At 45.9% G+C, this 22,030-nt stretch overlaps 1 protein-coding gene across 3 annotated transcripts in view; it reads right to left on the bottom strand.

The window, feature by feature from the left end:
* The window catches only part of EPHB4 (EPH receptor B4), a 112,705-nt gene that overhangs the window by 50,552 nt on the left and 40,123 nt on the right, over positions 1-22,030 (bottom strand). For all 3 annotated transcript variants that reach the window (XM_067469667.1, XM_067469666.1, XM_067469668.1), the window contains one exon: positions 6,567-6,634. In XM_067469667.1, coding sequence (XP_067325768.1) covers positions 6,567-6,634 — 68 coding nt within the window. The remainder of the gene's footprint in view (positions 1-6,566; positions 6,635-22,030) is intronic.

The raw sequence follows: 22,030 nt of genomic DNA, 5'->3' as shown, positions 1-22,030 counted from the left end.
CTCCTTCCTTCCTTCCCCTTTTGTGTTTCCTTTCTTCTCTCTTTCCTTCCCCCTCTCCCTTCCTTAAGGTAAAGGTAAAGGTAGTCCCCTGACATTAAGTCCAATCATGTCTGACTCTGGGGTGTGGTGCTCATCTCCATTTCTAAGCCGAAGAGCCAGCGTTGTCCGTAGACACCTCCAAGGTCATGTGGCTGGCATGACTGCATGGAGCGCCGTTACCTTCCCGCCGGAGCGGTACCTATTGATCTACTCACATTTGCATGTTTTCGAACTGCTAGGTTGGCAGAAGCTAGGGCTGACAGCGGAAGCTCACGCCGCTCCCCGGAATCGAACCTGCGACCTTTCGATCAACAAGCTCAGCAGCTCAGTGCTTTAACCCACTGCGCCACCGGGGGCTCCCTTCCTTCCTTAGCTCCCTCTTATTCCCTCCCTCTTTCCTCTCTTTCCCTCTCTTTCTCCTTCCTTCCTTCCTTCTCTCTTTCCTTCCCTTTTGTGTTTCCTTCCTTCTCTTTCCTTCCCCCTCTCTCTTCCTTCCTTAGCTCCCTCTTTCTCCCTCCCTCCTTCCCTTCCCTCCTTTCATCCCTCCCTCTTTCCTCTCTTTCCCTCTCTTTCTCCTTCCTTCCTGCCTTCTCTCTTTCCTTCCCTTTTGTGTTTCCTTCTCTCTTTCCTTCCCCCCTCTCTTCCTTCGTTATCTCCCTCTTTCTCCCTCCCTCCTTCCTTTCCACCCTTTCGTCCTTCCCTCTTTCCTCTCATTCCCTCTCTCTTTCTCCTTCCTTCTCTCCTTCCCTTTTGTGTTTCCTTGCTTGTTTCTTTCCTTCCTCCTTCCCTCTCTCTCTTCCTTCCTTAGCTCCCTCTTTCTCCCTCCCTCCTTCCCTTCCACCCTTCCCTCTTTCCTCTCATTCTCTCTCTCTTTCTCCTTCCTTCCTTCCCTTTTGTTTTTTCTTCCTTCTCTCTTTCCTTCCTTCTTCCCTCTCTCTCTTCCTTCCTTAGCTCCTTCTTTTTCTCTCCCTCCTTCCTTTCCACCCTTTCGTCCTTCCTTCCTTCCCTCTTTCCCTCTCTCTCTTTCTCCTTCCTTCCTTCCCCTTTTGTGTTTCCTTTCTTCTCTCTTTCCTTCCCCTCTCCCTTCCTTAGCTCCCTCTTTCTCCCTCCCTCCTTCCCTTCCCTCCTTTCATCCCTCCCTCTTTCCTCTCTTTCCCTCTCTTTCTCCTTCCTTCCTGCCTTCTCTCTTTCCTTCCCTTTTGTGTTTCCTTCTCTCTTTCCTTCCCCACCTCTTCCTTCGTTATCTCCCTCTTTCTCCCTCCCTCCTTCCTTTCCACCCTTTTGACCTTCCTTCCTTCCCTCTTTCCCTCTCTCTCTTTCTCCTTCCTTCCCTCCTTCACTTTTGTGTTTCCTTCCTTCTCTCTTTCCTTCTTCCTTCCCCCTCTCTCTTCCTTAGCTCCATCTTTCTCCCTTCTTCCCTCCTTCCCTTCCACCCTTTCATCTTTCCCTCATTCCTCTTATCTCCTTTCTTCCTTCTTTCCTTCCTTCCCTTTTGTTTTAGCTTTGTTCTCCTTCCTTCCTCCTTCCCTCTCTCTCTCTTCTTTCCTTAGCTCCCTCTTTCTTTCTCTCTCCCTCCCTCCTTCCCTTTCAACCTTTCATCCTTCCTTCCTTCCCTCTTTCCCTCTCTGTTCCTTCCTTAGCTCCGTCTTTCTCTATCCCTCCCTTCCTCCCCTTCACCCTTCCTTTCCTCCCTCTATCTCCTTCCTTTCTTCCTTCCCTTTATTTTTCCTTCCTTCTCTCTTTCCTCCCTCCTTCCCTCCCACCCTTTTGTCTTCCTTCCTTCTTTCCTCTCTCCTCCCCTCTCTCTTTCTCCTTCCTTCCTTCCTTCCTTCCTTCCTTCCCTTTTGTTTTTCCTTCTTTCTCTCTTTCCATCCTCCTTCCCTCCCTCTCTTCCTTAACTCCCTCTTTTTCTCTCCCTCCTTCCTTCCCTTCCAACCTTTCATCCTTTCTTCCTTCCCTTTTTCCTCCCTCTTTCCTTCTCTCATTCCTTCGTTTTTTCTACCTTCTCTCCTTCCCTCTCTCTCTTAACTCCCTCTTTCTCTCCCCTTCCCTCCCTCCCGCCACCCTTTCGTCTTTCCTTTCCCTCTCTTTCTCCTTCTTTCCCTTTTTTCTTCCTTCCCTCTTTCCTCCCTCCTTCCCTTCCACCATTTCGTCCTTTCTTCCCTCTCCCCTTCCCTCTCTCTTTTTCTCCTTCTTTCTTTCCCTTTTGTTTTTCCTACCTTTTCTCTTACCTCCCTCCCTCTATTCCCTTCCACCCTTCCTTCCTTCCATCCTTCTCTTCCTGGAGGGGTCTTGGGGAGAATCCCCTCCTAGCCGATCCACTTACCCCACTCTGGCCCACTAAGTGGCATGGGCAAACTTTCTAACTACAATTAGGGGCGGCTGAAGCATTAGGCAAATTACGCTAATTCCTGAGGGGTGCTCTTCCTTGGAAAGCTCTTTCCTGGCCTTTCTGACCCTCGTAGGCACCAATGAGGGGGCTGGGGCGGTGGCAGGGGCTTCACCCTTCCCTTAGGTCTCAAAATCTGACCCTTCACATGTTCCCCCAGACCCAGAACATGTGGGGCAAGAGGAGGGCGCATGTGTGTCTCCAAACAAGCACCCTCCCCAAACGCTCCCTCTGAAAGTTGGAGGAGAGTTTGTCCAAGCTGCCCAGAAAGGTGCTCAGCTCTGGGGAAGGGGTGCCAAAGCGCTCTGGGGTCTGGCCGAGCCGAGGTCTTCTTGGGGATGCCTAGTTTGCTCTGAGGGGTGGCTTAGGCCCAGGGGGGCTTCTTGGGAGAAGAATGGTGAGGCTTAGAGGAGACCCTCGGAGGCCCTATAACTCTAAAACTCCACCAGTGTTCACATTTGGGCATATCGAGTATTCATGCCAAGTTAGGTCCAGATCCATCATTATTTGAGTCCATAGTGCCCTCTGGATGTAGGTGAACTACAACTCCAAAACTCAAGGTCAATGCCCACCAAACCCACAAAACCCTTTTCTCTTGGTCATGGGAGTGCCAAGTTTGGTTCAATTCCATCATTGGTGGAGTTCAGAATGCTCTTTGATTGTAGGTGAACTATAAATCCCAGCAAATACTGCTCTGGTTAGACCACACCTGGAATATTGTGTCCAATTCTGGGCACCACAATTCAAGAGAGATATTGACTCTAAGCTGGAATGTGTCCAGAGGAGGGTGACTCAAAGGATCAAGGGTCTGGAGAACAAGCCCCATGAGGAGCGGCTTAAAGAGCTGGGCATGTTTAGCCTGAAGAACAGAAGGATGAGAGGAGATATGATGAGGGCCATGGATAAATATGTGAGAGGAAACCACAGGGAGGAGGGAGCAAGCTTGTTTTCCGCTTCCCTGGAGACTAGGACATGGAACAATGGCTTCAAACTACAAGAAAGGAGATTCCATCTGAACATGAGGAAGAACTTCCTGACTGTGAGAGCCGTTCAGCAGTGGAACTCTCTGCCCCTTGTGGAGTGTGGTGGAGGCTCCTTCTTTGGAAGCTTTGAAACAGAGGCTGGATGGCTATCTGCCAGGGGTGATTTGAATGCAATATTCCTGCTTCGTGGCAGAATGGGGTTGGACTGGATGGCCCATGAGGTCTCTTCCAACTCTAGGATTCCATGATTCTATGAAATGCTGCCCTAGGTGTTCTGTGAGCAGGTGACCTGTGGAAAAGCTCAACAAGCAACCCCTGAGCTCCCAAAATACAGTTTTCCTTTTCCCAGTTGGTGTCATTTCCTTTGGATCAGCCCCAAGAGCTTTGAATTCGGGGAAAGTCTAGATTTTGGGGTAGGAGAGGATTCTTTTTGCGTGTGCACGGGTGATACACCTCCCCCCGCCAACCCAAGAAAAACCACTCACACAAGGTATTGGGATAAATAATGGCCACAACTCATTTATTGATAACAGGAACAAGGGTTGGCAGCCATGCATGGGTCCTGGATCAAGATCGGGCAGCCCACTGCTGTCCGATACCGCAAGCCACACAGGGGTGCCACCGGCACAATACCGGGCCCAATGCACTCGGCACCCCTGAGACACCAGGCGTTCCCCCCTCACCGCTGAGGGGGGGATACCAAACCGGATCCAGGGCCCATGCCCACGCCAACCAGAGTTGTGACGAAACGCATGAACAACAGCAAGAACGGGTAACTGTGACAACTGACAAAACAAACTAACAATAAACATTTCCCGGAACCATGCAGGGTGGGTGGGTGGATCAGCTGCTGCCGGCCCAGAGACTGATGGTGGGCACAAGGGCAGCCTTAAGTAGGGTGCCCACGAGGGAGGAGAGGCCAGCTGTGGGCTCTCCTGCCAGGAGGCGTGGCCGGCAGCTGATAGGGCCACCTTATCAAAACAGCGGGAACTTTCCCGCTGGGTGAGGGGGCTTCTGGGAAGAAGAAGCCCCCTCAGGCCAAATGGCGGGGGGGAACACCCCACACCGCAACCTCCACGGCCTGGTAAGTCAGGCCATGCCATTTATGGGAAAGCATTGAAGCGTCCTCCTCTGATGCCACAGTTGAAATCCTGACCTCAGGGAACGACGTCGAATTTTGGCTGGAAAAGAATTTTGGCCAAGTCTGCTCATGTTGTGGATTTGTGTCTCCTCCGGTCTGACTGCGAAGGGTGGCAAGTTTCGAGTTCGAACGGGTGCCGTTTCCTACCCAACAGGAAACATCGACCCCTTCCATTCCTCTCCTTTCAGAAAGAGAGATTAACCAACGGATCTCACTTGCAGAGAAAACACATTCTTTGTTCAGAATTGTGTTTTTGGAGAGGAGATTTGAGTCAGTTTTCATTTGGCCATTCGTTCGGCATATCCCACCTTCCTCTATTTGGGTTACCTTGAACCAAGAACAGAGGGAGGAGAGAAGGGCTGAGTAGGAGAATGAGCCAAAATGGATCCTCCGTGGCCAAGAGCAACCTACCTTTAAACACAAGCGATCAGGGACAGCTAATCACCAAAAACAAGGTTACAACAACATCTGTTATAGAACTCCTATATGCCGATGATAACGTCGTCTGTGCACATTCTCCAGCAGTCACCAGCCAATCCTTCAGCAGAATGAAAGCCAAAACCAAGGTTACAACAACATCTGTTATAGAACTCCAGTATGCTGATGACAACGTCGTCTGTGCGCATTCAGAAGAAGACCAACAAGCCACTCTAAACACCTTCGCAGTAGCATATGAGAAGCTCAGCCTGTCATTGAACATTGAGAAAACCAAAGTGCTCTTCCAGCAGTCACCAGCCAATCCCTTTCCAATGCCAGAGATACAGCTGAATAAGTATGCTGATGACAACGTCGTCTGTGCGCAGTCAGAAGAAGACCAACAAGCCACTCTAAACACCTTCGCAGAAGCATACGAGAAGCTCAGCCTGTCATTGAACATCGAGAAAACCAAAGTGTTCTTCCAGCAGTCACCAACCAATCCCTTTCCAATGCCAGAGATACAGCTCAATGGTGTGACATTAGAAAATGTTGACCATTTCTGCTCCCTTGGCAGCCACCTCTCCACCAAAGTCAACATTGACACCAAAATACAACACCGTCTGAGCTCTGCGACTGCAGCTTTTTTCCGAATGAAGCAGAGAGTGTTTGAGGACCGGGACATCCGTAGGAAGACGAAGGAGCTTGTTTACAAAGTTATTGTCCTCCCAACCCTGCTATACGCCTGGGAGACATGGACTGTCTACAGACGTCAACATTGACACTGAGATATAACACCTCTTGAGCTCTGTGAGTGCAGCATTTTTCCGAATGAAGCAGAGAGTGTTTGAAGACCGGACATCCGTAGGAATACCAAGGCCCTTGTTGATAAAGCTATATTCCTCCCAAACCTGCCATGCAACTGCAAAACGTGGACTGTCTACAGATGTCAACATTGACACTGAAATACAACACCGCCTGAGCTCTGCGAGTGCAGCATTTTTCCGAATGAAGCAGAGAGTGTTTGAGGACCGGGACATCCGTAGGGATACGAAGGTGTCTATAAAGGTCTATAAAGGTCTATAAAGCTATTGTCCTCCCAACCCTGCTCTATGCGTGCGAAATGTGGACTGTCTACAGGCGTCACATGCAACTCCTGGGACGATTCCATCAGTGCTGCCTCCGGAAAATCCTGAAAATCCTCTTGGGAAGACAGGCGGACAAACGTCAGTGTGCTGGAAGAAGCAAAGACCACCAGCATTGAAGCGATGGTCCTCCACTATCAACAAGTTTGCTCCCTTCTCCCTAGGACTTCCCCACACATATTTATACATGACTCTCATCATGTCTCTTCTCAGCCTTCTCTTCTGAAGGCTGATCATGCCCAGCTCTTTCAGCCGCTCCTCATAGGGCTTGTTCTCCAGACCCTTGATCATTTTAGTCCCAATCTACCTCCCTCCAGGCATACCAAAATACCCACCTGGCTCCAACACAAGGCACTAATGTTGGCCAGAGGATTGCCACAAAATATTATAAGCAGCCACAGGTGACCTTTCCAGACCCACAACTCAAAAAGGGTCTTTCTGGAACGACTCCTTACCTGGCCGTCTGGGGGATACGTAGTCCACCGCAGGTCCGCCGTTTCCAGCTTGGTGTTCATGAGGCTTTCTAAAAGGGAGAAAGAAGAGAGAGGGAAGAGTTGGAAGACCCAAAGCTAACCGTTTCAGATGTTATGAGGCTGTCCAATTCTTTCTAAGTCCTGCAAACATTGTCATCACCGCCACCATCAACATTATTATATTTATTCAAGGCTCAAAATGGCCCACATAAATCCACTAATAATGATAATAACTTCTTTTCTGCCTTTCCTCGAGGCGCTTACGCCTCCAACGGGATTCCAGTCCTCACTCCCTACTAAAAATATTAAAATACTAGCTGTCCCCTGCCACGCGATGCTGTGGCCCAGTCCGGTGATCTTGAAAATAAATAAAATAAAGTTTCTAATATATGGAATTTCTTTATGCTTGCGAATAAACAATACTTCTTGTTGCTTCTTTGTCAATGTTGATGTAGAGATTGTCTGGTTTGCCTTCTCTGGAACATATTTTTGTCCTTCTTTAGGGGTCCCTTTCAAATACTATATCTCTCTGTGTGTGTGAATCATATCTATCTCTATCTATGGTTGGATGGCTCTTTGTCGGGAGGGGTTTGTTTACGTTTTCTTGCCCTGGTGAAGGAAGTTGGACTGGTTGGCCTTAAGTATTTTCTGTTGGTCATGGGGGTTCAGTGTGGAAAGTTTGCCCCAATTCTGTCGTTGGTGGGGTTCAGAATGCTCTTTGATTGTAGGTGAACTATAAATCCCAGTAACTACAACTCCCAAATGTCAAAGTCTATTTCCCCCAAACTGAACCTGTATACATATTTGGGCATATGGAAGATTCACACCAAGTTTGATCCAGATCCATCATTGTTTGAGTCCACAGTGCTCTCTGGATGCAGGTGAACTACAACTCCAAAGCTCAAGGCCAATGCCCACCAAGCCCACCAAACCCTTTTCTCTTGGTCATGGGAGCGCCAAGTTTGGTTCAATTCCATCATTGGTAGAGTTCAGAATGCTCTTTGATTGAGGGTGAACTATAAATCCCAGCAACTACCACTCCCAAATGTCAAGCTCTGGATGCAGGTGAACTACAACTCCAAAGCTCAAGGCCAATGCCCACCAAGCCCACCAAACCCTTTTCTCTTGGTCATGGGAGCGCCAAGTTTGGTTCAATTCCATCATTGGTAGAGTTCAGAATGCTCTTTGATTGAGGGTGAACTATAAATCCCAGCAACTACCACTCCCAAATGTCAAGCTCTGGATGCAGGTGAACTACAACTCCAAAGCTCAAGGCCAATGCCCACCAAGCCCACCAAACCCTTTTCTCTTGGTCATGGGAGCGCCAAGTTTGGTTCAATTCCATCATTGGTAGAGTTCAGAATGCTCTTTGATTGAGGGTGAACTATAAATCCCAGCAACTACCACTCCCAAATGTCAAGCTCTGGAGGTAGGTGAACTACAACTCCCAAACTAAAGATCAATGTCCACCAAACCGTTCTAGTGTTTTCTGTTGGTCATAGGAGTCCTGTGTGCCACGTTTGGTCCAATTCCATCATTAATGGAGTTCAGAATGCTCTTTGATTGTAGGTGAACTATAAATCCCAGCAACTACAACTCCCAAATGACGAAATCAAATTTTTTGAGTGATGGTCACTCCTTGGGTTAGTAGGTGTCTTGTGACCAATTCTATCGTTGGTGAGGTTCAGAATGCTCTTTGATTGTAGGTGAACTATAAATCCCAGCAACTACAACTCTCAAATGCCAAGGTCTATTTTCCCCAAACTCCACCAGTGTTCAATTTGTCCAGCAGTTTTTGAGTTATGTTAATCCCACAAACGAACATTACATTTTTTTATTTATATAGATAAATGTAACTCTAGCCATGTTATGTGTGTGTGTGTGTGTAGACACACACACACATACATGGCTGGAGTTACATTTAAGAAAAAACTTAACTATTCCAACTTACATGCAAACTCAACTTAAGAACAAACCTTCGTAACTCGGGGACTGGCTATATGTATTGGGAATGTCAGCTCTGGATGGGGGATACTGGGAGGGACAGTCCAAAAAGGCTCTGGAAGTTCTAGTTTGCCTTCCAACCTGGATCTCTTCATCCAAAACTACAACTGCCAGGATTCCACAGCTTTGAGCCATGGCAGTCACAGGGTCCCCACTACTTATGGTGGATTCTGGGAGTTGTAGTCCACCCCAAAGAGGAACACTCCATTTGTTCCCTCTGCTTGGATCCTGGGAACTACGCCAGTGTTTCCAAAGGGGTCAAAGGGGCGGTGGAATATTTATAAAGAGCAGGACTGGCGTCATTTCCCGGCACGGCCACCCCCACCGGGACCGCCGCCCAAAGCCAGGAAACCAACTCCCATGGCCTGAACGAGAGCCCCCTGCGCTGCCACGTCCTTGCCAACGCTCCCCCCGCCTCCTCAATCGGCTCTAAATGCTCTCAGGAAATCTTGCACAAAATCTGAACATTAGGAAGAACTTCCTGACTGTGAGAGCCGTTCAGTAGTGGAACTCTCTGCCCCGGAGTGTGGTGGAGGCTCCTTCTTTGGAGGCTTTTAAACAGGGGCTGGATGGCCATCTGTCAGGGGTGATTTGAATGCAATATCCCTGCTTCTTGGCAGAATGGGGTTGGACTGGATGGCCCATGAGGTCTCTTCCAACTCTTTGATTCTATGATTCTATGAAAACTCACACACCTGGATTTAATAGCCTCCCTCTCCCCAATTTGGAGCAATATCTGTCCCCTCCATGCATCCTAGGAAAAGGTTTAAGACATGTATGCGCAAGTGCAAAGAGCCAACCTACTTTGAGCATTGCTCTATGATCTGGAGATCTAGGTTCAAATTCATACTCACTATTGCAAATCACACACTTTCAGCCCTAAGAAAAAAATCTATTGTAAGGTCACCATAGGTTGGAAATGACCTGAAATGTTCATGTGTCCCGTACATAAATTATTTCCAACGCTTGCAAAAGTAACTCAAATTCAATACACCAGTGTTTCTCAACCTGGGGGTCACTAGGGGGTGTCAGAGGGGTTGCCAAAAACCATCAGAAAACAGTATTTTTGGTTGCTATTGGGGTTCTGTGTGGGAAGTTTGGCCCAATTCTATCGTAGGTGGGGTTCAGAATGCTCTTTGATTGTAGGTGAACTATAAATCCCAGCAACGACAACTCCCAGATGTCAAGGTCTGTTTTCTCTAGACTCCACCGGTGTTCACATTTGGGCATATTGAGTATTCATGCCAAGTCTGGTCCAGATCCATCATTGATTGAGTCCACAGTGCTCTCTGGATGTAGATGAACTACAACTCCAAAACACAAGATCAATGCCCAACAAACCCTTCCAGTATTTTCTGTTGGTCATGGGAGTTCTGTGTACCAAGTTTGGTTCAACTCCATTGTTGGTGGAGTTCTGAATGCACTTTGATTGTAGGTGAACTATAAATCCCAGCAACGACAACTCCCAGATGTCAAGGTCTGTTTTCCCTACACTCCACTGGTGTTCACATTTGGGCATATTGAGTATTTATGCCAAGTTTTTCCCAGATCCGTCATTGTTTGAGTCCAGAGTGCTCTCCGGATGTAGATGAACTACAATTCCCAAACTCAAGGTAAATACCCACCAGGGGCGGCCGAAGCAATAGGCAAGATACGCATTTGCGTATAGCGCCAATCCCCGAGGGCACTCTTGAGGTGCCCTCGATATCCAGCAAACCCCTCCATTATTTTCTGTTGGCTTGTGGGAGTTCTGTGAGCCAAGTTTGGTTCAATTCCATCATTCGTGGAGTCCAGAATGCTCTTTGATTGTAGGTGAACTATAAATCCCAACAACTACAACTCCCAAATGACAAAATTAATCCCGCCGCCTAACTCTATTTGGGTATATTGGGTATTTGTGCCCAGTTTGGTCCAGTGAATGAAAATACATCCTGCATATCAGATATTTACATTCCGATTCATAACAGTTACAAAATTGCAGTTAGGAAGTAGCAACAAAAATAATGTATCATCGAAGGCTTTCATAGCCGGAATCATTTGGGTTGTTGTAGGTTTTTTCGGGCTATATGGCCATGTTCTAGAGGCATTCTCTCCTGACGTTTCGCCTACATCTATGGCAAGCGTCCTCAGAGGTAGTGAGGTCTGTTGGAACTAGGGAAAGGGTTTATATATCTGTGGAATGACCAGGGTGGGACAAAGGACTCTTGTCTGTTGGAGCTAGGCACTGTCAGGCCATCAAATGCTAATCAAGGTGGTCAGTTGAAACATTCACCCCCTAGCTCCAGCAGACAAGAGTTCTTTGTCCCACCCTGGTCATTCCACAGATATATAAATCCCATTTTCCTAGTTCCAACAGACCTCACTACCTCAGAGGATGCTTGCCATAGATGCAGGCGAAACATCAGGAGAGAATGCCTCTAGACCATGGCCATATAGCCCCCCAAAACCTACAACAACCCAGAGAGGAAACAATCAGGGACATCTAATCACCTCTCAACAAAAGATTGCCCCAGGCACTGCCAGGCCATCAAATGCTAATCAAGGTGGTCAGTTGAAACATTCACCCCCCTAGCTCCAGCAGACAAGAGTTCTTTGTCCCACCCTGGTCATTCCACCCTTTTTCCTAGTTCCAACAGACCTCACTACCTCTGAGGATGCTTGCCATAGATGCAGGCGAAACGTCAGGAGAGAATGCCTCTAGAACATGGCCATATAGCCCGAAAAAAACCTACAACAACCCAACAAAAATAATGTTATGGTTGGGGGTCAACACAACAGGAGGAACAGGATTAAGGGGTCACGGCATTCGTAATATAGATTACTATGTATTGCAGTGCTTCTGAACCTTCCTAATGGGCAACTTTTTGGACAGGGCCTCGGTCATGGGTACGTTGTGCTTTTCTTGCATGTCAGGGGGTTCGACGAAATGGGTCTCTTGCAACTCTAGAATTCCAAAGCCTGGTTCTGATTGGCTCCCCGTCTTCCAAATGGCACCCCTTTCCTCTCCTATTGCGCCCCCAAATACCCACAATGGCTTCGAACGAGTAAGACTAACAAAATGAAGTTCAACGGGGACAAATGCAAGATACTCCACTTAGGCAGGAAAAACGAAATGCAAAGATACAAAATGGGGGACAATGCCTGGCTCGAGAGCAGTACGTGTGAAAAAGATCTTGGAGTCCTCGTGGACAACAAGTTAAACATGAGCCAGGAATGTGATGTGGCGGCAAAAAAAGCCAATGGGATTTTGGCCTGCATCAAGAGGAATCTAGTGTCTGGATCTAGGGAAGTCATGCTCCCCATGCTCTATTCCGCTTTGGTTAGACCACACCTGGAATATTGTGTCCAATTCTGGGCATCACAATTCAAGAGAGATGTTGACAACCTGGAATGTGTCCAGAGGAGGGCGACTAAAATGATCAAGGGTCTGGAGAACAAGCCCTATGAGGAGCGGCTTAAGGAGCTGGGCATGTTTAGCCTGAAGAAGAGAAGGCTGAGAGGGGATATGATGAGAGCCATGTATAAATATGTGAGAGGAAGCCACAGGGAGGAGGAGGGAGCAAGCTTCTTTTCTGCTTCCCTGGAGACTAGGACGCAATGGAAGAATGGCTTCAAACTACAAGAGAGGAGATTCCATCTGAACACGAGGAAGAACTTCCTGACTGTGAGAGCCGTTCAGCAGTGGAACTCTCTGCCCCGGAGTGTGGTGGAGGCTCCTTCTTTGGAAGCTTTTAAACAGAGGCTGGATGGCCATCTGTCAGGGGTGATTGGAATGCAATATTCCTGCTTCTTGGCAGAATGGGGTTGGACTGGATGGCCCAGGAGGTCTCTTCCAACTCTTGGAGTCTATGATTCTATGAAGAGGTAAGGAGGTCCTCCAAAGAGAAGAGAGATCCATCTCTTGGCCCGTCTTCCCACCGGGTTGCCGTTCCCTCCAGGCCCCAGACAAGATAAAGCAAAGAGGAAATTAAAAACACAAGCGAACATGTCGGATTAAAAAAAAGTGGAAGGGGTGGGGCAACACCCCAGGGTGGTGTGTGTGTGTGTGTGTGCATGTGCAACACAAGGGAACATATGTAATTATAGGGTGACGCCAAGCCGGTTGCGATGCCCCGGGGGGGGGGGGGGATTTTTTTTTTTTTGCTTTTCACTTCATAGTTTCCTGTCATAACTCTATGTGCTTCACAATCCCCCTCACACACAATGGCCTGTTAGTTCTTTCTCATAATTGCCTCACAATTGCCTCGCACAACTCTCTTCCCTTGGAAGCCATCCTTTCTTCTTGAATTTCCTCTCATAGTTTTGGGCCTCAAAATCTCCTCACACTTCCCTCACGTAACTCTCTCGATTCCGTCAAGATGACATTCTCCGCCTCCTTCACAATTCCCTCTCATTGCTTTGTGTGCCTCGAAATCTCCACACACAACTTTGTGTGCCACACAATTCCCTCACAATGTATGTGTCCTTCACAATTCCCTCACACAACTCTTTCCTCGGATGCCATCCTTTCTTCTTGACAGTTTCCTCTCATAGTTTTGGGCCTCAAAATCTCCTCACACTTCCCTCACGTAACTCTCTCGATTCCCTCAAGATGCCATTCTCTACCTTCTTCACAGTTCCCTCTCAATGCTTTGTGTGCCTCGAAATCTCCACACACAACTCTGTGTGCCACACAATTCTCTCACAAACAATGTATGTGTCCTTCACAATTCCCTCGCACAACTCTTTCCTTGGAAGCCCTCCTTTCTTCTTGACAGTTTCCTCTCATACTTTTGGGCCTCAAAATCTCTTCACGCTTCCCTCACAATCTCTCTCGATTCCTTCAAGATGCCATTTTCTGCTTTCTTCATTGTTCCTTCTCATAGCTTTGTCTGCTTCACAATCTCCACACACAGCTTTGTACGCCGCACTATTCCCTCACACACGTGTGTGTGTCCTTCACAATTCCCTCACACAACTCTTGATCTCTCAATTCCTTCAAGATGCCATTCTCTGCCTTCTTCACAGTTCCGTCTCAATGCTTTGTGTGCCTTACAATCTGCACACACTACTTTGTGTGCCATACTATTCCCTCACACATAATGTATATGTACTTCACAATACCCTCACACAACTCTCTCGATTCCCTCAAGATTTATTTTATTTATTTATTTATTTCACAGTTTTGTATACCAAGCTTCTCAACCTCGTCGAGGGACTCAGCCCGGTTTACAGCCATAAAAACATATACATTCATTAAAATATCATATATCACAAATTACAAAACAACTTTAAAAACACTAAATATAAAACTACAGTGGTCAGTCGTCCTAATAAGATGGATCTATATCCACTTCCATCCAGAGTCCTATGGTGTTGTCTCATTCCTCGAAGGCCTGACTCCACAGCCACGTCTTCACCTGTTTCCTAAATGTTAGGATGGATGGGGCAGTTCTGGCCTCCAGGGGGAGAGAGTTCCAGAGTCGTGGGGCCACCACCGAGAAGGCCCTGTCCCTCATTCCCACCAGGCGCGCTTGCGAGGCTGGTGGGACCGAGAGCAGGGCCTCTCCAGATGATCTTAGTACTCTTGATGGTTCATAGGGGAGAATACGTTCGGAGAGGTAAACAGGGCCGGAGTCGTTTAGGGCTTTATAGGTCAACACCAGCACTTTGAATGGTGCTCGGAAGCTAATTGGCAGCCAGTGGAGCTGGCGTAACAGCGGAGTGGTGTGCTCCCTGTACCCAGCCCCCGTTAGTAGTCTGGCTGCCGCGCGTTGGACTTGCTGCAGCTTCCGGGCAGTCTTCAAAGGCAACCCCACGTAGAGAGCGTTGCAGTAATCTAAGCGGGATGTAACCAAAGCGTGTACTTCTGTGGCCAAGTCAGCCCTCCCAAGGTACGGACGCAGCTGGCGCACAAGTTTTAATTGTGCGAAAGCTCCCCTGACCACCGCTGAGACCTGGGGTTCCAGGCTCAGCGATGAATCCAGGGTCACACCCAAACTGCGAACCTGAGCTTTTAGGGGGAGTGTGACCCCGTCCAGCACAGGCTGTAACCCCGTACCCTGTTCGGTCTTACGACTGACCAGGAGTACCTCTGTCTATTCCCTCAAGATGTCATTCTCTGCCTTCTTCATAGTTCCCTCTAATTGCTGTGTGCCTCACAATCTCCACACACTACTTTGTGTGCCATAGTATTCCCACACACACAATGTGTATGTCCTTCACAATACCCTCACACAACTGTCTCGATTCCTTCAAGATGCCGTTCTCTGCTTTCTTCACAGTTCCCTCTCATTGCTTTGTGTGCCTCACAATCTCCACACACTACTTTGTGTGCCATACTATTCCCTCACACACAATGTGTATGTCCTTCACAATTCCTCTCTTCCATTAGACACCATCCTTTCTTCTTGACAGTTTCCTCTCATAGTTTTGGGCCTCAAAATCTCTTCACGCTTCCCTCACACAACTGTCTCGATTCCTTCAAGATGCCGTTCTCTGCCTTCTTCACAGTTCCCTCTCATTGCTTTGTGTGCCTCACAATCTCCACACACTACTTTGTGTGCCATACTATTCCCTCACACACAATGTGTATGTCCTTCACAATTCCTCTCTTCCATTAGACACCATCCTTTCTTCTTGACAGTTTCCTCTCATAGTTTTGGGCCTCAAAATCTCTTCACGCTTCCCTCACACAACTGTCTCGATTCCTTCAAGATGCCGTTCTCTGCCTTCTTCACAGTTCCCTCTCATTGCTTTGTGTGCCTCACAATCTCCACACACTACTTTGTGTGCCATACTATTCCCTCACACACAATGTGTATGTCCTTCACAATTCCTCTCTTCCATTAGACACCATCCTTTCTTCTTGACAGTTTCCTCTCATAGTTTTGGGCCTCAAAATCTCTTCACGCTTCCCTCACACAACTGTCTCGATTCCTTCAAGATGCCGTTCTCTGCCTTCTTCACAGTTCCCTCTCATTGCTTTGTGTGCCTCACAATCTCCACACACTACTTTGTGTGCCATACTATTCCCTCACACACAATGTGTATGTCCTTCACAATTCCTCTCTTCCATTAGACACCATCCTTTCTTCTTGACAGTTTCCTCTCATAGTTTTGGGCCTCAAAATCTCTTCACGCTTCCCTCACACAACTGTCTCGATTCCTTCAAGATGCCGTTCTCTGCCTTCTTCACAGTTCCCTCTCATTGCTTTGTGTGCCTCACAATCTCCACACACTACTTTGTGTGCCATACTATTCCCTCACACACAATGTGTATGTCCTTCACAATTCCTCTCTTCCATTAGACACCATCCTTTCTTCTTGACAGTTTCCTCTCATAGTTTTGGGCCTCAAAATCTCTTCACGCTTCCCTCACACAACTGTCTCGATTCCTTCAAGATGCCGTTCTCTGCCTTCTTCACAGTTCCCTCTCATTGCTTTGTGTGCCTCACAATCTCCACACACTACTTTGTGTGCCATACTATTCCCTCACACACAATGTGTATGTCCTTCACAATTCCTCTCTTCCATTAGACACCATCCTTTCTTCTTGACAGTTTCCTCTCATAGTTTTGGGCCTCAAAATCTCTTCACGCTTCCCTCACACAACTGTCTCAATTCCTTCAAGATGCTGTTCTCTGGCTTCTTCACAGTTCCCTCTCATTGCTTTGTGTGCCTTACAATCTCCACACACTACTTTGTGTGCCATACTATTCCCTCACACACAATGTATATGTCCTTCACAATTCCCTCGCACAACTCTCTTCCCTCAGATGCCATTCTGTCTTCTTGACAGTTTCCTCTCATGGTTTTGGGCCTCAAAATCTCCTCGAGCTTCCCTCACACAACTCTCAATTCCCTCAAGACGCCATTCTGTTAAGGAATGGCGCCTGCTTCCGATGGGCAAAGTTTCTTCAGAGGGAGGTTGACCTCTGCTGCCTTCCTTTGAGGCTGAGAGAGTGTGACTTGCTGAGGACCATCCATAGCTGAGACTCTTGAATCTGTGATCTCCTGGTGAAGTGGATTAGGAATCTGCTTAATCAGGTAAACTCACTGGGCAAGTCACACTCTCTCAGCCTCATATTGAAATCCAGGACTGAGTCGGTGCTTCTGTTTATATGGGCATTATGAGTCGCCATTGTTTTTGTTCCAAAGGCCTGGTTCCAAAACCACAATTTCAGTTTTTTCCTAAAGGAAAGGAGGGAGGACGCCGATCTAATCTTGCTGGGGAGCGAATTTCACAAGTGGGGAGTCACCACCGAGAAGGCCCTGTCCTTCGTCCCTACCAGATGCATTTGTGAGGCCAGTGGTACCAAGAGCACAGCCTCCCTGGTGGATCTTAAACTATGAGGCGGAGCGTAGAGGGAGATACCCCCCTTGATCATCTATTGAACAGATGGCAAGCTATTTAACCTCAACAGACTGAAAGCCCAAACCAAGGTTACAACATCTATTATAGAACTCCAATATGCTGATGACAACGTCATCTGTGCGCATTCAGAAGAAGACCTACAAGCCACTCTAAACACCTTCGCAGATGCATACGAGAAGCTCGGCCTGTCATTGAACATCGAGAAAACCAAAGTGCTCTTCCAGCAGTCATTGGCCAATTCCAAGCATCTGTTATAGAACTCTAATATGCTGATGACAATGTCATCTGTGCGCATTCAGAAGCCACTCTAAACACAAGCCATTCTCAACACCTTCACAGATGCATACGAGAAGCTCGGCCTGTCATTGAACATTGAGAAAACCAAAATGCTCTTCCAGCAGTCACCAGCCAACCCCTCTCCAATGCCAGAGATACAGCTGAATGGGGTAACATTAGAAAACGTTGACCATTTCCGCTCCCTTGGCAGCCGCCTCTCCACCAAAGTCAACATTGACACTGAAATACAACACCGCCTGAGCTCTGCAAGTGCAGCATTTTTCTGAATGAAGCAGAGAGTGTTTGAGGACCGGGACATCCGTAGGGATACCAAGGGGCTTGTTTATAAAGCTATTGTCCTCCCACTCCTGTTACACGCCTGCAAAACGTGGACTGTCTACAGATGTCAACATTGAGAGTGAAATACAACACCGCCTGAGCTCTGCGAGTGCAGCATTTCTCCGAATGAAGCAGAAAGTGTTTGAGGACCGAGACATCCGTAGGGAGACCAAGGGGCATGTTTATAAAGCCCTTGTCCTCCCAACCCTGTTACACGCCTGCGAAACGTGGACTGTCTACAGACGTCAACACTGAGACTGAAATACAACACTGCCTGAGCTCTGCAAATGCAGCAATTTCCGGATTGAAGCAGAGTGTTTGAGGACTGGGACATCCATAGGGAGACCAAGGGGCTTGTTTATACAGCTATTGTCCTCCCAACCCTGCTATATGCCTGTGAGACGTGGACAGTCTACAGATGTCAACACTGAGACTGAAATACAACACCGCCTGAGCTCTGCGAGTGCAGCATGTTTCCGAATGAAGCAGAGAGTGTTTGAGGACCGGGACATCCGTAGGGATACGAAGGTGCTTGTCTATAAAGCTATTGTCCTCCCAACCCTGCTATATGCCTGCGAAACGTGGACTGTCTACAGACATCAGCACTGAGACTGAAATACAACACTGCCTGAGCTCTGCAAGTGCAGCATTTTTCTGAAAGAAGCTGAGAGTGTTTGAGAACCGGGACATCCGTAGGGAGACCAAGGGGCTTGTTTATAAAGCCATTGTCCTCCCAACCATTACACGCCTGAGAAACGTGGACTGTCTACAGATGTCACATGCAACTCCTGGAACAATTCCATCAGTGTTGCCTCCGGAAAATCCTACAAATCTCTTGAGAAGACAAGCGGACAAATGTCAGCGTGCTGGAAGAAGCAAAGACTACTGGCACTGAAGCGATGGTCCTCCGCCATCAACTCCGCTGGATCGGCCACGTTGTCCGGATGCCCAACCACCGTCTCCCAAAGCAGTTGCTCTACTCCGAACTCAAGAACGGAAAACAGAATGTTGGTGGACAGGAAAAGAGATGGAAAGATGGGCTCAAAGCCAACCTTAAAAACTCTGCCATAGACACTGAGAACTGGGAATCCCTGGCCCTTGAGCGTTCCAGCTGGAGGTCAGCTGAGACCAGCAGTGCTGCGGATTTCGAAGAGGCACAGGAAAAGAGGTTTAAAGATGGGTCAAATCCAACCTTAAAAACTCTGCCATAGACACCGAGAACTGGGAAGCCCCGGCCCTTGAGCGCTCCAGCTGGAGGTCAGCTGTGACCAGCAGTGCTGCAGATTTCGAAGAGGCACAGGAAAAGAGGTTTAAAGATGGGTCAAATCCAACCTTAAAAACTCTGGCATAGACACCGAGAACTGGGAAGCCCCGGCCCTTGAGCGCTCCAGCTGGAGGTCAGCTGTGACCAGCAGTGCTGCAGAATTTGAAGAGGAACGAATGGAGGGTGAAAGAGAGAAACGTGCCAAGAGGAAGGGGCTGATGTCCTCACTGCAGGAGAAGATGCGGGTCAAGAATAGGGAAGACTATACTACCCAAACAACAATAATTCAAAAATTATATGGGCATTGTGAGTCGCCATTGTTTTTGTGTTGTGCGACGACAACGTGCAGCTTGGAGAACGGCTTGTCGTTGCGTGCCATTCCCGCCTCCCGAATTCCTTCCCAGGGAGAGACCTTTTTACTGCAGGTTCCCTTTTCCAAGGGGGGCCATTAAGGGTTCGTTTACGAGCCCCCCAACGCCCGGAGCCCCCCTCTGCCCATGGGGCCGGGATGCGGAGGCCTGTAATTAAGCCACAGGCAGGGCCTTAACGAGCCAACAGCGAACCCAGCCCTGGGTTTAATTAAGGAGCCCTCTGCAACACAGACAGACCGAGGTGCGGCCTCCCTCTCTTTGCAAACCCTTTGGGGTGTATGCAATCCTCATTTGAAGTCAATCTGGGGCGCGTCTACACCAGGCATGGGCCAACTTGGGCCCTCCAGGTGTTTTGGACTCCAACTCCCACAATTCCTAACAGCCTACCGGCTGTTAGGAATTGTGGGAGTTGGAGTCCAAAACACCTGGAGGGCCCAAGTTGGCCCATGCCTAATGGGATCCTTTTGTTGTTGTTATTTACATTTATTATTTCCTCTATTATTATTATTATTACATTTACATTATTCTACTCTATTATTATTTTTATTACATTTATTATTTTCTCTGTTATTACATTTATTAATTTTACTCTATTTATTAGTAATGTTTTCTCTATTCATTATTGTTATATTTATTATTTTACTCTAATTATTACCTTTATTATTTTATTTTATTATTGTTATTATTACATTTATTCTTATACTCTATTTATTATTATTACTACTTTTATTAGATCTATTATTTTACTCTTTATTATTATAACATTTATTAATTTTACTCTATTTATTACTATTACATTGATTATTTTATCTATTTATTATAATATTTATTATTTTACTCTTTATTATTATAACATTATTAATTTTACTCTATTTATTACTATTACATTGATTATTTTCTGTATTTATTATTAGCTTTATTATTTTATTCTATTATTATTACATTTATTCTTGTACTCTATTATTATCATTTATTATTTTACTCTATGTATTATCTATGTATTATTGCCTTTATTATTTTATTCTATTATTTTTATTATTACATTTATTAATTTTACTCTATTTATTATTATTACATGTATTATTTTCTCTATTTATTATTGTTACATTTATTATTTTACTCTATTTGTTATTACCTTTATTTTTTATTCTGTTATTATTATTATTATTACATTTATACTTGTACTCTATTTATTATTACATTTATTATTTTACTCTTATTACATTTATTATTTTACTCTTTATTATTATTACATTTGTTACTTTACTCTTATTACATTTATTATTTTTTCTCTATTATTATTACCTTTATTATTTCATTCTATGATTGTTATTATTACATTTATTAATTTTACTCTATTTATTAATATTACATTTATTTATTATTATTACATTTATTATTTTACTCTATTCGTTATTCACTTTATTTTTTATTCTATTATTATTATTACATTTATTCTTGTACCCTATTTATTGTATTGTCGAAGGCTTTCGTGGCCGGAATCACTGGGTTGTTGTAGGTTTTTCCGGGCTATATGGCCATGTTCTAGAGGCATTCTCTCCTGACATTTCGCCTACATCTATGGCAAGCATCCTCAGAGGTAGTGAGGTCTGTTGGAAGTAGGAAAATGGGTTTATGTATCTGTGGAATGACCAGGGTGGGACAAAGGACTGTTGTCCTTTGTTATTTGGATAAGGGATGCTCAACCTATACAAGACATGTAATAATAATAATAATAATAATAATATAATTATAATTATAATAATAATAAAAAACAGGAAAAACTCAGCCGCTATTAAGACCTCAAAATCGAACTGCAAAGGCTCTGGCATAAACCAGTACAGGTGGTCCCAGTGGTCATTGGCGTGCCGTGCCAAAAGATCTCAACCGGCATTTGGAAACAATAAACATTGACAAAATCACAATCTGCCAACTGCAAAAGGCCACCTGACTTGGATCTGCGCGCATCATTCGAAAATACATAACACAGTCCTAGATGCTTGGGAAGTGTTCAACTTTTGTCTGCTGGAGCTAGGTGTGAATGTTTCAACTGACCACCTTGATTAGCATATAATGGCTTGGAAGTGCCTAGGGAAATCTTTTGTTGAGAGGTGATTAGATGTCCTTGATTGTTTTATTTTTATTTATTTATTTACAGCATTTATATTCCCCCCCCTTCTCACCCCACAGGGGACTCAGGGCGGATTACAATGTACACATATATGGCAAACATTCAATGCCAATTAGACATACAACGTATATAGACATACACAGAGGCTATTTAACTTTTTCAAAAATTACAACAGCAAAACTACAGTGAGTAAACAATCAGGCACATCAAATCACCTCTCATCAAAAGATTCCCCTAGGCACTTCCAAGCCATTAAATGCTAATCAAGGTGGTCAGTTGAAACATTCACCCCTAGCTCCAGCAGACAAGAGTCCTTTGTCCCACCCCGGTCATTCCACAGATATATAAACACATTGTCCTACTTCCAACAGACCTCACTACCTCTGAGGATGCTTGCCATAGATGCAGGCGAAACGTCAGGAGAAAATGCCTCTAGAACATGGCCATATAGCCCGGAAAAACCTACAACAACCCACTCTATTTATTATTATTACATTTATTATTTTCTTTATTTATTATTACCTTTATTATTTTATTCTCTTATTATTACATTTATTATTTTACTCTAATTACACTTATTGTATTACTCTTTATTATTATTACATTTATTATTTTTACTCTATTATTATTACATTTATTATTTTATTCTATTATTATTACATTTATTATTTTCCTCTGAATTGTGGGAGTTGGAGTCCAAAACAC

The sequence above is a fragment of the Anolis sagrei genome, chromosome 6 (assembly GCF_037176765.1).
Source record: "Anolis sagrei isolate rAnoSag1 chromosome 6, rAnoSag1.mat, whole genome shotgun sequence".
In the NCBI taxonomy this organism is placed as follows: Eukaryota; Metazoa; Chordata; class Lepidosauria; order Squamata; family Dactyloidae; genus Anolis; species Anolis sagrei.
Note: the sequence above shows the minus strand (reverse complement) of the source record. Positions and strands in the feature narration are given on the sequence as shown.